Source organism: Rhinopithecus roxellana, chromosome 5, assembly GCF_007565055.1.
Source record: "Rhinopithecus roxellana isolate Shanxi Qingling chromosome 5, ASM756505v1, whole genome shotgun sequence".
NCBI classification, from domain to species: Eukaryota; Metazoa; Chordata; class Mammalia; order Primates; family Cercopithecidae; genus Rhinopithecus; species Rhinopithecus roxellana.
In genome coordinates, this window is record NC_044553.1 from 51,134,089 (window position 1) to 51,153,838 (window position 19,750).

The window sequence follows — 19,750 nt, forward strand, 5'->3', positions numbered from 1 at the left end:
GCAGTGTTCTATAAAATATACTGAATTTCTACTAGCACATATGAGCTCTTTTCTTCATTTTTTAGAAATGTTAGTGATAGCACTATTTATGAAACCATAAAAAATTGGCAGCATAAAATATATTAGCCTTATGTGTACATATGTAAACCCATTAATATAGTAGGGTTTGATTCAGCTCTGTTTCTCAGATATCACACAACAAAGAATACAGTGGCAGATTCCAGTGTTGCACTGAGGAGTTAAATGTCTTTCAGATCTTTGCTTTTTAAAAGTTTATTCCCTAAAATATGACACTGCCTTATAAACGAATACATCAAGCACAATCAGGCATTTTTCACTCATGATAGTTATCCAAAAGACAAAAACTGCTGTCATAGTTGAAATCTAACTCAGAGTCATTTCTTTCAGGGTGTCTTCCCTAATGCTTTATGTGGAATTAATTACTCCCCCTCTCTGCTCCTTATATCTGCTTCTACTGTAAAATTTATCTTACTATATGCTGCTTTATTTCTATCCTTGGCTATGAAATTATAAGTAATTTGAAAAATTGCCAGTTTTACATTTATCCCCAATTCATGTCACATACAAGTTGCTCGATAGATGTTTGCATGAATTGTGGATATCCGTTGAACAGTAACACTCTGAAGGGGAAGGTTTTCATTTAAATATTTCAAGAAACATAGATGACTTTCCAAAGATTTTTCCATCTCTGGAATCTCTTAAGGCATTCCAACCATAGGAGGTCCAGTGGAGAGTAATCACACTAACCAATCTATTGAATCAATGGTTAATTTGGGGGGTGAAAATTCATTCCTTGACAAATTGGAGCCAGCATGGATTTTGAAATGCTGTGTGGCCAAATTTTGGCTTCTCCATGATAAGTCTCCAAAATATGTATGTTTTGCTCTCACTGAACATTTATTGAGAAGGTCTGCACTGCACTGTACTTGGTATTAAGAATATCTGATAGAAGTTTGAAATGATACAGTTCCACGTAGAATATAATTTTGGATTAAAGAAGTAAATCAATCATAAATTGTGAAATTAGGTATTCAGGTTCATTCATTCACTTAGAAACCATGTACTGTGCCCATTCTATACACTGTGCTGGGCAATAGAGATTTAGGAGTATAAAGCATGGCCTCCAGCCCCAAAGGGCAACTGAACATGTTACTAGGAGAATGAAGTGTAGCCTGAGTCATCCTGGGTGGTAAGTGGTGAGTCTGAACTCTCCTTTTCTTAGCAGAGAAAATGGATCTTTTTTAAAGTTCAGAATACTGAAACAATGATCAAAAGAACCTAGAAATGAAGGAGATAGAGATATGCAGATCAAGCCATGAAGTATAAAGATAAGAATTGTAAGTTATTATAATTGTAAGTCATTATTAAAAGATGAGTCCAGAATGATGAATCATTTCATCTGACTAGAGGCATAAGATACAATAAAGTTTCAGCAGCCAATATAACAGAAAATGACAATATCAGGTTTCCCCAAGGCTGTTCACCATTTCTTGTACTGTCCTCTTTTAGCTACAGGTACCTGGTTGAATAAAATAAAACATGGCAATGTATGGGAAACCTCATGCTTCTGATCAATCCAAACTATACATTACCTATGAAAAATTAAATGCTTGTTATTTATAGTCAAAACATGACTGCACTTACTTTTTGCCACTGCCACGGACATCCTCAACTCTGAAGCAATGCCATGCAGAATGAGATACATGTGTGTTTTAGGGAGCAGGGACAGGGTAAAGAGAACACCTAAGATCACCCAAGAGCACCAAAATTTAGGAATAAACTTATTGGAGACATTTTCTCATAACTGTAAATTTAGCCTAGGGCTCTCTTTGATTCACTGTTTACTTACAATAGACCTGTTTTGAATAGTTGGTAATCATGAGCTTCCAAAGAGGTGCATGAGGTCTATGTCTCAGAGCAAATGGGAATCTAAGGAACCGTAAGTAGGTTGAATAATTTGATATAATTGAAGCCAAGAGTATAGAATAGATGCAGCTGGAACTGGCTCTGCTTCAAGATGACATGGAAGCATTTGATTAGGAAATTGGAAAAGATGAGGTATTCATTATTAGGAAAAAGATAATCTGATAAGCTTGATGCTGTAGAAAAGAACCATTTAACATAACTATTACCCAAATGGTACAATATTGCTTGATTCTCAGGTGCACCCATTAACCATTAATAATATCAACTAAGGAATTCACAATGAGCCTCTGAGAAGTCAGACGAGCAGGCACATTAACAAAATTGTCAATGAAATTTCTGGCTGCTAAAGGATTCTATAATAGGCTCTCTCGATTTTGCCCCCACCTTTTCCCAAGGGAAGGAAGCTTAGATGAAAGGGTTTTATTTTTTTGTTGCTGTTCTTTCCTTAAACTTGATACTTGAACACATTTCCATTCTTCAGCAATGCCCTATGGTGTACAGTCCCTCTGCAATATCCATAGCACTCCCTGAAAATGCAGAGCATTCTCTGAAGAATGAATTTATGGCAAGAACATTGCCATAGGCAGTTACCATAGTCCTATGGCACTGACTATATGAAATTCCATAAATATGAGCAATCTTGTTCCTGGATGACACCAGATCTTTTCAGCATCTTTAAAGCAATGCATAGACGAATGACTAGAAGAGAGTAACTAAGGAAATGGAAAAACACAATGACTGAAACAAGCACAGGATTATCAAAGATTCACCAATGGGCATTTCTATTACTATAACCTCTAGCATCACCAGCTTGCATATATCTGGATGTACCACTTATTGGCAGGAACAAACTTTGAGTATTCCCACTGATTGTACTTTGGTCATGATCAGATTTGCAAAGCAGATAAAATATCTAATCCTTTCCACTCATATTTCTGAATAGCCCAGTTTGATAGTCACGTGGACATAAAACCAAGGAAATATATGCCGTGACGGAAACAGATATCCTGGTACAAGAAAAAGTGGGAAAGATCATAAGCACATTCAAAGGCTTAAATGTCCAGAGTGGTTCAATCTTAGCAGTATCAAATCATGAATACAGACTTTCGATCACCTGATGGAAATATTGTTAGTTTTTGCCAGGTCCACTGAGTTCCATTAGTCTTGTGATGTTCATGAATCACAAGGAAAGGACAAAAAAAGGACAAAAAAAATCACAAAGAAAGGACAAAAAGAGTTAGATTATTTTCTGGCCTAAGTTTTGTTTTTTCACAAGGCACAAATTCATATAATAAATATTTATTGAGTAGTATTTGTCAAGCCTATAGATACAAAAGTTAACAATATACAGTCCTTATCCTCAAACAGCTTATATTCTATTGTGCAAAGGAGATAAGAAAACAAGTAGCTTTACAAGACCCAGCAGAGAATAAATATGTAATTAGGGTTTAGTGTATAACACAGAGTGGTGGGGCCTTAAGCAAACTAAACAGTGATATGCCTTGCCCAATGGGATTCAACGTCTTTTTTAAAAAAAAAAAAAAATTATTTAAGAATTATGCTGGCCAAGTAAAAACAAGGCTAAATTAGCTGGGTGTGGTGGCATGCACATATAGTCCTAGCTACTCGGGAAGCTGAGGTGGGAAGACTGCTTGAGCCCAGGAGTGAGCTATGATCATACCACTGCACTCCAGCCTGGGCAGTAGAGCAAGACTCTGCCTTTAAAATAAAATAAAATACAAACAAGACGGATGTTTATAGTCTGTATAAGTGCTGGATAGGGGTTGTAGGAGCCCATGCTGGGATCCAGGATTCAGCAGAGCCTAGCAGGGAGCTTGTGGAGAAAGAACTGATTTGTATATGGGCCTGAAGATACTCCTACATTATAGCATGAAGCAGGGAGCCACAAGCAGCTCAGTGTGGCTAGGGCAGGATGCAAGCAAGAGAGACAGCAGCTATGGCTACACAGGACTTGACCCCAAGAACCATGAAAGAGTGATGGAAGAATATACCAGTGACATGGGAGAGTGGCTGGTGCAAATCTGTGATCTAGAAATCTTTCCAGCTATTTCATATAGTGTTGATTTTAAAAGGGCAGACTGGAGACAGGGAAGCCATTTAGGAAGCTGCTGTGGTAATACAGGCCAGATGTTTCTGCATGCTCATATTTTTTTTAATTAAAAAAGGTATGCTTTTCCTTCTAAGTGAATAGAAGAAAAAAAATGGAGAAAATCTGTCTTTTTAAGTTTCTCTCAGTGCGTGAGAGAAGCATGTGCCAGAATTTAGTTCTTTGGCTGTTCTGATGATAAATACCAGAGGTTATTAGTCAGGAGTCTCCAAATGTGAAAGACATATTGAACTGATGAACTTTTACTCCCACTGTCATTTTAAAGAGATGGTATATATGCTGATGAATAAGACACTTGATGACACTTTTTCTTCACACAAAAGATTTTTACTACCCTAAGAAAAAGAAAACTTGCCTTTTTACAAGGGCAGGAGGAAGAATGTGTGTTCAGTCAGAAAAGCCAAGGCTTGAAAAGTCACCTGCTATCTGCCTCAGGCCATCTCTGCCGAGGCTCCACTCTGAGCTGTGCCCAGAACCACTCTCCATTCTCAGAGGGGCTCCTGGGGGAGAAGAAAGCCACGATCCTCCGTGTAGTTTCTCTTCTCCTTTCCACAGTGCCATCCACAGAGGATGGGCAGATGTACCTGTCCTCAAAATATATCTTTAAAATGCCACATATACCAAGAATTGGAAGATTTATATGAGTAAGCATTTAAGAACCTCCTGAAAACTTGATAAGACATTAGATAGCCATCAAAATGAAGACTAAACAATCACATGGACAATACATAGAACATGCCACAAAAAATGAAGATTCCAAATTGTATCTATGATAAAATTACACATGTATAAGTAAATAGTCTTAGTACTTAGAAAAAGACTGCAAAAAAACACAACAAAATGTTAACATAATTTGTACAGGGTTGAACTTGGAGTTACCATGGTCTGATCTTAGGGAACAAGCTCTGGGTGCTTTAGTTTTCTGAAATATAAAATGGAAATAATACTATCTAACTTCTAGGTGGCTGTGAGACTTAGAGATAATGAATGTAAAGCATTGAAACACTGAGAATTGGAGATAATAAATATAAAGCATTAAAGCAGTGCCAGGCAATGAGTGAGACTAAAAAAAATTATGAATTTTAAAATTCATTTTCTCTATTTTCCAAATATTCTATGTAATAGATGGTAGTTTGTGACATTTTCAGGTGATAAGCGTTCTTTATTGTTGAGGTTCTCTGAATTCCTCAAGGGCAGATACCAGGTTTCCTTTGCTGTATGCTTCTACCCGGCAAAAGCCTGCGCACAGAGGACCCCCTAAAACATAAATGCTGCTGTATGAGACATGGGGAAGAGTTAACCCCAGACTGAGAATCCAATGATTGGCTATTCCTGTTGCCTCAAGTGTGTGCCCTTGGATGAGTCATTTAACCCATCAGGGCTTCTGTTTCCTTATTTATCATCCAGGCATTTGGACTCAATATTTCCCATCCCTTGAACACTTTGGTTTTACCTTCTCTAAGCCAGGCAGTTAAGCATAGGCAGCTTGGGAGACTTTTGATTTATTTTAAATCGGAGAATGTTCAAAAGGGAAAGAATCCCAAAGGCTATCTAACCACTCATCTACCCAAGGGCAGCTCTGTCTCTCAACCATCCCAGGCAGATGTGTCCCTTCTATTTTTAACCACCTCAAGGGAAGTCTCTTCTAAGGTCTCATCCCGAGTCCGCAACATTTCTTCTCAGGAATTTAAGAACTCTGTGAAGAACAGTGTAAGCTTCCCACTGCTTCACATTCTTTTGCCAAGTCATCCCTCCAGTGTATGGGTTGGAAATCAGAAGCACTGTGAGAAGATTCCAACAAAATCCACACATCCAATCAATCAGCAAGCCCTGACTATTTATTTCCGCTTCTTCATCTCTCCATATTGACTAACACTGCCTTAGATTAAGGCTTTCATCATCACCCCTTGCCAGGTTAACTCAAATCACAGCCCTCCTCAAAACTAGACTTACTCCTTATTTGTTGTATGCCTATGAAGGTGCAGGTAGTGTCTTAAGCTTGAAGGATATGGCTATAAACAAGACAGACATGGTCCCTGCTCTCACAGAGCTCACAGTCATGTGTGTGTGTGTGCATGTACGTGTGCTGGGGTGGAGGTGGGGGACACTATGTAAACAAGGAATTGCAGTCAGCTGTGTCAAGGGAGTTATGACATGGTGTAGAACGGGGCTGTTGACAAGCAAGGGCTCTGGAGCTGGACAGCCTGGGTTCAAACCTTGGCTCCTCCATCGCCCATTGTGTAGCTTTGGCCAACCTCTGTGTACTCAGTTACTTCATCTATAGATGAGGGGAAATGTTAATGCCCACTTCATGGGGTTGTTGTGAGGATGAAATGCCTTGATACATGCAGAATGGAGCCTGGCATATTGCAATAATGTAAGTGGTTTCATTATGCAAAATGACCTTCCTACAAAACAACTCTGACATTAAGACTCTGCAATGGCTTGCCAGGGTGGAGAATAAGATCCAGGCCCTGAGCATGACCTACAGGGCTCTCTGAGATCTCAGCCAACTCAACTTCACAGGCCACATATCTGCCTTGAAATGTGCCTGGATTGCTTAAAGTTTCCAGCTCACATCAGCTGTCTTGCTACTCTGATTCTACTCTGGCTGGCACTTCTGCCTGGCAAGCTCTTCCCCTTGAAAAGCCCTGCGCATCCTCTAAGATTCATCTCAGGTGTGACCTTCTCTAGTAAGCTCTCCCTGACCATCTTCGATCCAACTGGTTTCCCCACCCTTGGCACCCACGGTACTTGTGCAGAGTTCAAATCTTCACTTACTACGTTGTGTTAAAATTATTGATGTGTCTGTTTTGCATACAAGAGTTCCTTGAGAGTAGAACTCTTTATTTTACTCATTTTTGTATCCTCAGTGTCTAGGACAGTGCCTGGCACACAGCACATAACTAACAAATGTTCAGGGAAACGAATGCATGGAGATTTGTACCACAAATCTCCCCACATAGCTTTTAAACAGCTTGTGGCATTTTGGGAGACACTGGTACAATCACTCTTCACTTGGAAGTAGTTGATAAATGTCCCCAAATTTTACTCAGTGAACACCATGTAAATGAGCTGTCATGTTCCTTCACTTACAAAATTACTTGCCAATTACAGTTAGATGATCCCAGCGTAATTGCCATGTAAACTGTACCCTGGCTGAGATAGCCCAAATCATCAATTAACTTTGCCCTCTCATCATGTGGTACTTACCACATAATTAAATAAATGGTCAGCCGCTACCACAATTGTCTATTTCTCCAGCAAAATGAAGTCGCTACATTTGTCATTGATTTATCAGTTATGACAATCTGTAATACACCTCTAGGTATAAAAGCAGAAGCTTTAAAAAAGAAAAAAAAGAACTCTGTACTCTTGAGAAAGATGTTTCAAGTTTTTGATCAAAAAGATAAGCATTATAAAATCTTTGTTTTCCTTTTGAAAAAAAAAAAAGAGAGAAGACACTGACATATGAAGACAAAAAAACCTCCTTCTTCCTGAGAAGAGTTTCTTCCTGAAACCTCAGACAATAAAAACATTTCCAAGAATTTGAAAGTGAATTTAGCTCTTCAAACAAGATACAATTTATTTCAAATAAAGTTTTTTTTTTTTTTTGGTGCAAAGTAGATGCATCTTACTGAAGCTGACATTCTTTTCTGATAGATTGGCTAATATGTTACGCAAGAATTAGACAGATGGGAGAGATCCTGAATGTTGACGCTGGCTTCAAGTGACAGAATTTTCATTTGCGTCTCTGGATGCCATCTCCACACCTGACACAGGTAATCACATTCACTTCCCAGCATGGCCACATTAGGCCAAATGGATTCCCAAACAGAGGTTCTGTCTAAAGGGACCATTTGACTTCCAGAACACACTGCTTGGAGGCCCTGATTGAAAAGGAGGTCAATGCTGGCCCAAATATTTCTCTGCTCCCTGAGGTGGAATAATTGATGTGCAGCAGCCCCTACAGATGTGGATTCACGAGAGTGATGGATTGATATAAGTATATTATTCACACGTACAGCTGCTAATATACAGGTCCCAGAGCAAACATCAGGACTTAAGAATATTATGTGGATTTAGGACAATCCCTGAAGGACTCCAGTTCCATTAAAAATTTGTTTGGCAGCCTGGGGCAGATCTATTCCAACTCCCACATGCTTTATGCATTTGAGAGGGGGAACTAAATCACTTTAAAAATAAATTAAATAAATTTTGTAATGTCAAGTCATTAACATCCTGTCTAGTCAAACTGTCTTCATATTTTGAAACAGTAACATTTACCTCTGAAATTAAAAAACATTCAAATATCTGAGTTAACATTTTATCTGAGAAAACATTCCTGGTGTTTTTTGCCAAAGGCGATAAATTGCATCCTGAAAACAGAAGAAAACATTCCTATTTTTCCCTCTGTAGATGTTTTTCCTGTCACAAATATACCAAACAATACCTAGAAAGTCCTGTGACAAGTCCATTTTGATTTGTAAATGGTAGAGGAAATAACTTGCAGACATGCTCAGTTATCGTTTGACGATTTATAACATTCGTTAGAATCTGTTGCCCGCAGTGATTCTAACACTGCTTTTATAAACGCTCATTCATTCACTTAGCAGATTTTGTTTGTTTGTTTTGTTTTTGTTTGTTTGTTTCTGAGACGGAGTCTTGCTCAGCCGCCCAGGCTGGAGTGCAGTGGTGCAATCTTGGCTCACTGCAACCACTGGGAGCCACTGCGCCCGGCCTTAGCAGATACTTTTAATACCTATCATGCATGTGCAAGGCTGGGAGTTGAGGGAGACACCACAGAGACAAAAGCCGTCCCTCAAGTAGGTGACAGCATCAAGAGAACAGCTGAGGGGAGGGTGGGCAGGGAGAATTTCAACTCGTCTAAGAACATCCAAGCTTCTCACGCCAAATGTTCTTGGGTCTCCAAGGAAGATTCCCCCAAATGATAAAAGCACCCTCATCCTCACATAAAACATGTTTATTTCACCTTCACAACAACCCTATAGATATATAATAGACATTTTTCTGGCTAATGTAAAGATCTGGAAGTTTAACTTCATATTATTTACATCACATGAATTATTTCAAGATTCCAAAATTCCACGTAATGCGGTAGAGAAGTAGGATAAGCTCATGAATCTACACATGGAGAGAGATGGTAGGTGACCACACTCCGGCTCATGTGAGTCTCTCATCCATGCACGGTGTCCTTCAGCCTGTGCTTGGACCCTTATAGTGTGAGGCTTGTCTGTAAACCTTCTCTTCAATGCTTAGTATAATACCGCCCTAAATAGGAAGTGCTTAATAAATGCAGTGTTTCCCTGACATTCTAATTAAAAACAGTCATTATTTCCTAAAGAGAAAAATAAAGGAATAAATTAGTAAAATGTCTGGGCACTAACAATTTTCAAAACAATAACTACTGGGTAAGTAAGGCCCAAGAGTCCTTAAACTGAGACAGGCAAAAGTACATTCCCAGGTGCTTGAAACAGTGCAGGAGTCCTATTTAACAGAAAAGGGAAGATAACACTATTTGTCTCCTAGATGCACACAAAATTAGAGTTACATTAGTAAAGGAATGTAGTCCAAGACTTTCATATGTCCAAAATGAGCCTCCTACACTATCATTCCCACATACCAACCTCAAAATGCCTGCATGCTATAAATTTCTGAAAGACCCTTCCATCCCTGTGCCACCAAAGGAAGAAACTCAAGGCTGGGAGTTAAGTGGTGTTCCAAGTCCCCCAAAGAGAAGTAATGTTGTCAATTCCCACTAAACTCTCTGCGACTACCCTTAAACTAGTGGGAATCAAGGGGGACAAGCAAATGGGACTTCAAAGCCCCTGTAAGGCCACCAGCCTGTTCATCAAGGCTGAGGGAGGTGGGGGCAGTCCAGTGAAACTCTCATAGCCCGTGCTTTTGAAGTTTGATCCACTGCTCTCATTAGCTGAGCAGCACAGCCAAATGACAGCTGCTGGTCTTGTGAAGCTTAACTTGCTGGGGCCTTGGCTACCTATGGAGATGCTGGGAGAGACGGGCACCAGGAAGTGGGAAAAAGAAAACCCTGTCATCTCTTAACTTCAAGCAATGAAAAATGGAGCAGAGGTAGAGACAGGAGGGCAAGCAAGAGAAAAACAGCTGAAAGTATTTGTGGAAATTTTCTTGTATGGCTAAAATCTCTGTAAGAAGTATACTGGTTTTTCTTATGAGACAAATGAAAGCTGTTTAATCAGAAATATGATATAACATGAAGATCTAAAGAAATACAGATGATAAATGCATGCATATATCTTTATTGAGAATTTTGTTAGACACTTTAAATTGAATCTGTTTTTATAAGTATTTAGTATAATGACACAATAAGGAAACATTTTCAAACCCTTCATGGACACCAAGACTGGAAGCTCTGTCTGCAGGAATTTGGTGCTTCTGTGCCACCACGTGACAGTCACCTAAAATTGCAGGCACCAATCTTAAAAGGAATAACAAAGTTCAGGAAGGTATGTTTTAAAAGTTTACTGCTATAAACATGGCCTCAAAACTCATACACACACAAATCCCACTCATTTTTCAGGACTTAGAGAAACAGCTGTCCCTGGAGTGTGACAGACTTATTACAGAGACTCTCTGAATTGCTGCTATAGGCAGACACTAATGGGACAAGGAGGAAACTCTCAATTGGTGTTAAAATAAAGTTCATTGAGTATTATTTGCAAAAGCATAAATAAGAAGGCAGTTTGAATGCCCATCACCATGGAAATGATTAAATAAACTGTGGCATATCCACACAATAAAATATTAAGGAGCTGCTAAAATGTGCACCAGATCTTCATATACTGATAGAAGTGTATCTGTGACATATTTAGATACAAAAAGCAAGTTGTTGAAGAGCATGCATAATATGAATTAAATAATCCTTAAAGTGTATGCATTTTTCCATAAAAAGGTTCAAAAATATATAGAACTATTTACATTGGTTACCCAAGGGAGGGTAAGACTTTTTACTTTTAATTTTATGCTGTTTAACACAATTTGAATTTTTTTCCAGTGAGTATAATTTAATATTTTTCTTTAAGCAAAGTTCCATAATTATAGAAGTTGTATAAAAGACAGTTTGCTCCACCATTAGCATGTACCCCTGATACTTACTGTACTTGTATGACATTCGCCCCCTCTTTTCCATGTAAATACTACTCATAATGTCATGTTACCTGGTTTCACACATCCTTAGAATGGTCCTAGGGTCTTGATCCTGCTCCATATACAGAAAGAGAAGCTCTCAGCAATTCCGCATCCTTCACTACACTCAAGTCCTGCCCAGCTGTAGAGCAGTGGGCCATCCTATGCTATAGCCTTAGGGGAAAGTAGGACAGACAAAGCATGTTGGTCATGAGATTTCTGACTAGAAAAGAGTGAGCCTCAAAAAGAGAACTGCTGACCTGTCTCTCTAATCTGTTCCTCTTTCTTGAATCTATTCCCTCTTCTCTATTCTAAATTACCCCCACCCTGATCCACCATTTCTCTCATTATTCCAACATCCTTTAACCCACTCATTTGATTCTAACTACCCTGATCGTAAGCTTGTTCCTTCCAAGTCTAAGTAAGCAAACTTCCTAGAACACACTGGTCTTTCCAGAATTGAAATCCAAATGTGATTTTGCCCCATAGTAGAAATCTGTTACATGCTTATCAGCCTGGCCCTCCATGTCTGCCTAACCTTTGATTCCTCAAACTGTTGAGATATCCATATGCTTTTACAACAGAACCCCAGAATACATTTTAAAAATTTCCTATTCACAGAGAAGAGACTAATTTCCTTAATATATAAAAAGCCCCTATAAATCCTGAAGCAAAAAACCAATGACCAACAGAAAAACAGGCTAAGAATTTTAAAAATAGTTCTCAAAAAGGAAATACAGATGAATCCTAAAAACATGGAGAGATTTTCAATGCCACTTAAAATACAAGAAATACAAACTAAATTACAGTAAGATGCCATCTGTAACTATCAGAGGGACAAAGTTCAACAAATGTAATAACATACTCTGATAGCAAGAATGTGCAGAAATAGGCACTCTCATGCATTGTTCAGTATAAACCGGTAAAATCTCTATCAAGGACAGTTTGGTAATACATTAAAAATTTAAACATGTTTAACCTTGACCTAGAAATTTCATATGAAAGGTATTCATTCTAAGGATATACTTATAGTATCCAACATGATGAATTTCCAAGAATATTCACTAAAGCATCATTTATAATAGAAAAAGACTGTAAACAACCTAAATTTCCATCACAAAGAATTGGTTATATAAATTATGGCATATTTGTAAGTAGAATTCTATGCAGTCATCCAAAAGGATGAAGTTCTATATTTATTGACTTTGAATTATTACTAATAGAAACTACAGGAACAAAGTTAAGTACATAGATATATTTGTTTGTGCTTTTTGAGACAGTCTCCCTCAGTCGCCCAGGCTGGAGTGCAGTGACGCAATCTCAGCTCAACCTCTGCAACCTCTGCCTTCCAGGTTCAAGAAATTCTCATGCCTCAGCCTCCTGAGTAGCTGGGACTACAGACATGCGCCACCACACTCAGCTATTTTTTGTGCTTTTGTAGAGACGAAGTTTCACCATATTGGCCAGGCTGGTCTCAAACTCCTAGCCTCAAGTGATCTCCCCGCCTCGGCCTCCCAAAATGCTAGGATTACAGGCATTAGCCACTGCGGCCGGCCTGTTTCTAAATATCTGAAATAAATCAGAAATGATATAACGAAACAAGGAACATTGGTTGCCTCGAGGGAGAAGAATCAATGGGAACACGAGTAAAAAGGGGACTTACTCTTGACTTTAACCTTTTACTCCCTTTCTTTAATTTTTAAATTTAAACACGATTTGAAAAACTGATAAAAGCTTGCCTGTACCAGCATACCCTTCAAATACTATACCCAAATCCATTTTCTTTCATGCACAGAGTTATTCTCTCACCTAAGCTACGAAACTCATCCAGTTAATCCATGCAGACTGACCCTACCCCCATCAAATTTACAGTTGATTCATATTATTCTCCTGTTTTAAAACAAAACTGGACCTTCAGTGAGTCCCCATTGCCCCCAGAGAAAAGTTTAATCCGTTAAAAAGACATTCAAACTCCTTTACCACCCAGCCCCAACCTGTGAGACTCACCTAGTCTCAGCTACACCACGTGGCTCACCATACCTTTCTTACTGTGCTTATAAAGTTTCCTCCCATCTCCCATCCTCCCTTCCCTAACAAAATTACATATGGCCTTTGAGGTCTATGTCAAATTACCTCTTTGAATGTTCCCTACCTCCAGAAAGAACCAATAAAATTTTCTCTGTACTCCTAAGAATACTTTGCTTATCCTACAAGAAGTTTACTGATTAAAATTATTATTCATTTATGGGTCTACAGATTACTACATATAATCTATCGTTACCTCTCTTAGACTGAAAATCCCTTAAAGAAAGAAACCAAGCTCATTCATCATGTATTCCTAGCACCTAAATAACCGCCTGGCACACACAGTTACAGTTGTGTTATACACACACACACACACACGGTTCACAGTCACCATTTTCCCCCACATTCCTCATTTATCAAATTGAATTAAGAATCTTGTTTCTCCAAGGCTATTTCTAGGTGGTTGGTTAATGTGTGTCCAAAATAACATGGTGCTATCTATGCAACTATACTTCCTAAGTTTAAGCCAGGCCCTTGTGGTTGACTGTTTTTCCTACATCTTGCACAGCTGTCTGGTATTGGTTTGACTTCACTTATTATTATTGAATATACTGATTGGCTGCAGATAAAAGAAGTGCTGGTTTGTCTCCCTGAAAATGATTACATTTGATGAATTAGGTATATATAACAATTTGGAGAATCAGAGTTACCATTTCAGGAGCAAATGGGTATGAAATAAAATCTCTAGAGGGTGAAAGTGCTGACCTGCTCTGCTGCTTTACTCTGAAGCATTCTAATTCTAAAGATACTATAAAATGTCTTAAATGGAAAAAAAAAACTGTTACCCAAGAACTATTCATGACAGTTATTCACTATGCTTCTATTTATTATGCTTCTACTCAAATACAGCTTTTAGTAACTCTGGTTCTTGAGGCAATAAAAAAGGTGGTGGGGAAAACAGCTTAAATGTCCATCAACAGGTGGATGGATAGAACAAATTGTGGTATATCCATACAATAGACTACCTCTCAGCAATACAAGGGAATTAATAATTGATACACGAAACAACATAACATATCCCAAAATAAGTATGCTGAATGAAAGAAGACAGACCAAAAAAAAGTACATATTGTTTTATTCAATTTATATAAAATCCTAGAAAATGCAAACTAATCTAATAGTGCCATAAAGCAGATCAAGGATTGCTTAGGGATGGAGTAGAGGCCAGGGAGGGGTAGGAGGGAAGAATTACAAAGTGTCATGAAGAAGCTTTTGGGTGATAAGTATGTTCACTATCTTAATTACAGTGATTGTTTCATGGGTGTATATATTTGTCAGATTGTCAAAACTCATAAAATTGTACACAGTAGTCCCCTTTATGCATGGTTTTGCTTTCTTCAGTTTCAGTTACCTGTGGTTAACCATAGTCTGAAAATATAAATGCAAAGTTCCAGACATAAACAACTCATAAGTTTTAAATTACATGCCATTCTGAGTTGTGTGGTGAAATCTTGCACCATCCTGCTGTGTCCCACCTGGGGCATGAATCATCCCTCCGTCCAGCGTCTCCAGGCTGTATATGTCACCTGCCCATTAGCCACTTAGTAATCATCCAGGTTATCAGATCAAAGACACAGTATACATGGTTGTGGTGCTATCTGAGGTTTTAGACACCCAATGTGCGGCTTGGAACATATCCACCGTGAATAAGAGGGACCACTATACTTTAAAATGTGCAATTTATTATATGTCAATTATACTTCAATAAAGCTGTTTTTTTTTTTAAGTGGCAGGAAGAAGATAGAGGTGAGAGAAGGGAGAGTGAGAAAGAAGTCTGTCCAAGAACATACCTATACAATTCTATCTTAAAGTGGTTTTCAAAGAAGAGGGAGTGTTCAACACTTGCAAAATACCTTTCCAGAATGCCATTTTCCTGAAAATGTCGTTTTCTAAGAAGGTAGGAATTGTATTTTTGAAAGGAGCAGCCAGGTTGCAAGCAGATGATTAATTATCATGGAAAATCATTGATGTATCATCGCAATTTCACAGTGTTTCTTACAGTTAAAATAAAGCTCCTTCATACCTCTCATAAAGGTATTATAAAGCTTTAATTGATTTGTGTTGGTGAAAACCCTTGGTTACCATCATGGAAAATAAGTGAATTAAGTATCAAAATATAAACATACAACTTTGAGTATGATTTTTATATTTTTCTTTATAATAAATATTGGAGGGTATCAGCTAGTCTAACACATTAATAAACCAGGGGAGACTCAGACCGTAGAGGCTTGCACATCTGTTGATTTAATGTCAAATATAGAATCTATAGAGATGTTTAAAGAAACTTGTGTAGCTACCTCTACTACTGGATAAAATCTTGCAAGTACCACTTGCCCCCTCATTAAAAAGCAATAATGGTTTATGCAGGGTTAACTAAGGAGTGCAAATCTCTAGGCTTACTCATACGTGTTCTTTTATAGGAAGGTTGAGAAGAATAACTTCACTGTCAGCATGACAGTAAAGAAATACAATAAAAAATGACAATAGCGATCAGGAGGACAATATAGACTCATATGGAAAAAGAAAAACTAAGAATTTGATTGAAAAATGTTTGAGTCACAGGCTGTATCTAAAGTAACAGACACAGCATTCAGTATAATGCTTGATTGCGCTTTAAGAATATCATTCAGTGGCAATCCACACACACTAGGTCTCCAGTAACTGTTAGACATTATTATTCCTGATTTTGGAAGTGAAATTTGAGACTTAATTTAACATCCAGTCAACAGGTCTGGAGATCAAAGTCCCTCACTATTTGCAAAGTAGAAATAAAGAAGATGTTCTATGATATCTCTATTCCAATTAATATAATCAGACGTGGGATAGTAGAGAAAACTCATCCAAGAAAGTGTTGATCATTAGGCAGCAACAAGAAGATTCTTTTAAGAAATAAATACATTAAGAAGGACTCTTTGCTGTGGATCTTTATACTGGTGACCCACAGCAAACTGGAGAATAACTTCCACATTTTGGGATGAAAATGTCATTATGAGGCAGGTACAGATATTGCAGTTCGTTATGGTCACCTGTAAAAAGCTCTGCAATTTGTAAGGCTAGAGAGAATACAGAAGTCACTAGTCACTGTGGCAATTTAAATTTAAATATAAGTCAAGTAAAATTAAAAATTCATTTCTTCAGTTGCATTAGCCACATTTCAAATGCACAACAGACACACGTAGTTAGTGGCCCCCATATAGGAGAGGGCAATATAGAATATTCCATCATCACATAAAGCTCTAGTGAACTGCATTGGGCTAGAAGGAAGTAGAGGCTAACATAAGGATGCCAAGTAAGAAACCCTGTAATACTGTATTTGAGAAAGACAGTGCTCATTGGTTACAAAGGGGCCATATCATTCAACCTCCAAAGGGGAAAAAGGGACCTTGGGTTCATACTCTCCTAGCCTGGCTTTCAATAAATAATCTAGAGTTAAAGCGCTCTCAATGCCCTTGTGCCCTCTGGGACCTCAAAAACTAAATGTGTGTTTTCCATAAAATATTAAGTCAAGAGAAAGTAAGACAGCACACTTAATGTGAAATAAAGTTCATATACTCCTGTTTAAACACAGATTAGAATTTCTGTCAGAACAATGCCAGTGAAAAGTTGACATTCTAATTAATACAATTTACATTATAAAGCACTGAATATCTTTATCTTGCTATTATGAAATGCCCTCTTTTAAAAAAAATTGAAACTCTACTCAACAGGGAAATGAGTACTAAGGACAGTATGTAAAAACCCATGTACAAGAGAGGTGGTTAGGGTCACTGGCATTTTTACACACCATCGACTCAGGTATCTAAAAAAGGAAGCAATACACTCATCCTCTACCACACAGCTTTGTCATTCTTTATCATCTGCAAGGCTATTTGCATGCAGCAATAGGATTTTAAAGCTGTTTTCCTGTTATAAAACATGCTGCAAAACACAAACACCAAAACCTGAAACATTCTCTCTTTCCCCTCTTTTCTCCCTCTCCATCTCTCCCTTCTCTCTCTCACTTAACATCATAGAGAATAACAGTTGTGGAACCCTGCGAACTCGCATACATGTAGGACTCCCACATAATGTTTATTCAATCCAAATTCTGAGTGTGTAAGAGGGGCAGAAAATCAACCCCACAGTTGGGCACCCAAGGATTCATGTTCATTGCCTTTGTCAATTTTATGCTATCAGTGAAAGGAATAAAGATGAGATCCTTACAGCTTGAATTTTCATTTCCTATGACACGTGCTTTTTCTTCATGCTTTATCACACTCCACTACTTGGTTTCCACCCCTTCATAATTGATATCGGCCATTTGAAGCATTCAGTAAAAACCTCATGAGGTTCATCGAATGTCCCCCAGTCTATAATTCTTGCTTTTAACATATTCAGAAGCAAATTTATCTGAGTGTTTTCCACTTCCCCTCCATGGTTTTCTCTATGCACAGGGATGAGTGTAATGACAGTTGTATTAATTATATGCTGAAAAACCCACATAGCAGCAAAAATGATGGAGATCATCATTTTAAATATTTTATTAAAATAACTCAGTGTAGAACAGATAATGTAGACCCTCTTGATAATGAGAGGTTCATTAATTTTACAAGAATTCTAGAAAGCTTAGAATGGTCATCAAAATCATTTTTCATTTATTTATTTTTTAAGAAAGGGAAAATGTTCAGTTGTTCCTTTAGAGAACAAGGGTATAATAAAATTTTCTAAGTTATTTTAAAATAATCACTTATCCTTCCAGAAAAAGCTTTGTAAAGGTAGCTTGAAATAGAGATGATTTAGGTTTCATGGTATTACTTGAAATGTCTGTAAATGTGCAGCTTCTGTGACCCACTAAAATTTGGTTTCATTGACATATAGTAACCTTTGATAAATAAAATTGATATTTCCTATAAACAAACAAGCAGTACATTAAAATCCTTTGATTATTGACAGCAAGAACAACACAATCTTGCCTACCAAGTGTGTCTCCAGATACAGTTTAAGGCCATCCATCTCTGCTTTAGGGGGAGTCCAGTTCTCTGTAGTTTCCATGGCTTCATTTAACCATTGAATGAATTCATCCAGTTTGTTTACAAACCCCTTGTGAGAGGAAAGAAAAGGGGGAAAAAGGGGGCAAGAAAGGCATGTTAGTTGGTTATTCTGTAAAAAGCCAGTATTAAACGTTCCAAACTTTATCCATGATCAAATCCATCCCACCACACTCCTATCCTAGTCTCATCTTTGCTGTCATGGAATTTCTACTATTTCTGGACCCGAAGTCTTATCAAAATGGGAAAGAAATTGTCAATGCTTCCCTCTCAGTTTTTCTCTAGGATCACTTTTCTGAGGAATTTGGATTGGATTGTGGGGTGTCACTGTATGGATGCCTCAAAACATCAAAACATTTCTGGTGTCTGACAAGCATCCCCCTGCCAAAAAATCAGGTCAGGTCTGCTAGGAACGCTCATTGGCTTTGGGGGATAAAAGCATTCCTGTAAAGATGGTGTTCTTCACTCAGAAGCCTGTGGAGTTCAGTTGCCATAGCTGAACTAGAAATATATTTTAAAATTACATAAGTATTTACAGGTCCTTGGACGAGTTCTATCTACAGCCCAAATGTCTGTGTCTAAGCCTGTGTGCTACAAAGGAAGGAAGCGTAGAAAGTGGGACCAATGAACAAACATAAATACTTGGCTTCGGGTATGTACAGACATAAAGATATATTCTTGGCTAGGAAGCACAAATCACAATAATCTTGCAATTTTTCAAATAGTGGTTATAAAATTTTATTGACCATTTAAAAGAATACATCTGTAGAAACAGAAAATATTTTGAAAATATGAAAGCCCAACTGCAAACCTAAGTGAAAGAAACGGGGCTGGGCTCCTGCTTTCCACGTCTGGGTAAACAGCACCACCTGGAGGTCATAAGGAGCAAGGGCAGGCTTCCACACATACTTAGGAATGGGTTGAGATGCCATTTCCCCATTAAACTTAACCCATTGTTCAGATTTGCCTTTCAAATAATCTTGATTAATATTTTTAAGGCTTAACTGAGGATGTCCTGAGACTGAAGTGGAAAGAGGTAAAAGTAAATATTTTTTATAATGCTTCTCACAAACTAGGCTTTGCTATTAGGGTTTTTCCTAGATAATATTTTAAGATTCATAACCCTTTAATTCAAGCAATTAGATTACCTCAAAAAAATATGAGAAAAAGAGAAAATGGAATTGTGGAGAGTGGTAAGTAAAAGGACAAATAACACTCAGGAACACAAACTGTTTATTAGAGGGGGACAAAGCAGAGATGTGGGCACAGAGTCCCATAGAGTCAGATCATACCACACTGTTATGCTCTGGTATGTTGCCAACCTGTGTAGATAGAGCTCAGTCTATCATTCCACATAGTGACATATCATATGGTTTCC

The 19,750-nt window shown here is 38.0% G+C and overlaps 1 protein-coding gene across 2 annotated transcripts in view; it reads right to left on the reverse strand.

The window, feature by feature from the left end:
* The window catches only part of AKAP6 (A-kinase anchoring protein 6), a 653,085-nt gene that overhangs the window by 253,108 nt on the left and 380,227 nt on the right, over window positions 1–19,750 (reverse strand). For both annotated transcript variants that reach the window (XM_030931392.1, XM_030931393.1), the window contains one exon: window positions 18,302–18,424. In XM_030931392.1, coding sequence (XP_030787252.1) covers window positions 18,302–18,424 — 123 coding nt within the window. The remainder of the gene's footprint in view (window positions 1–18,301; window positions 18,425–19,750) is intronic.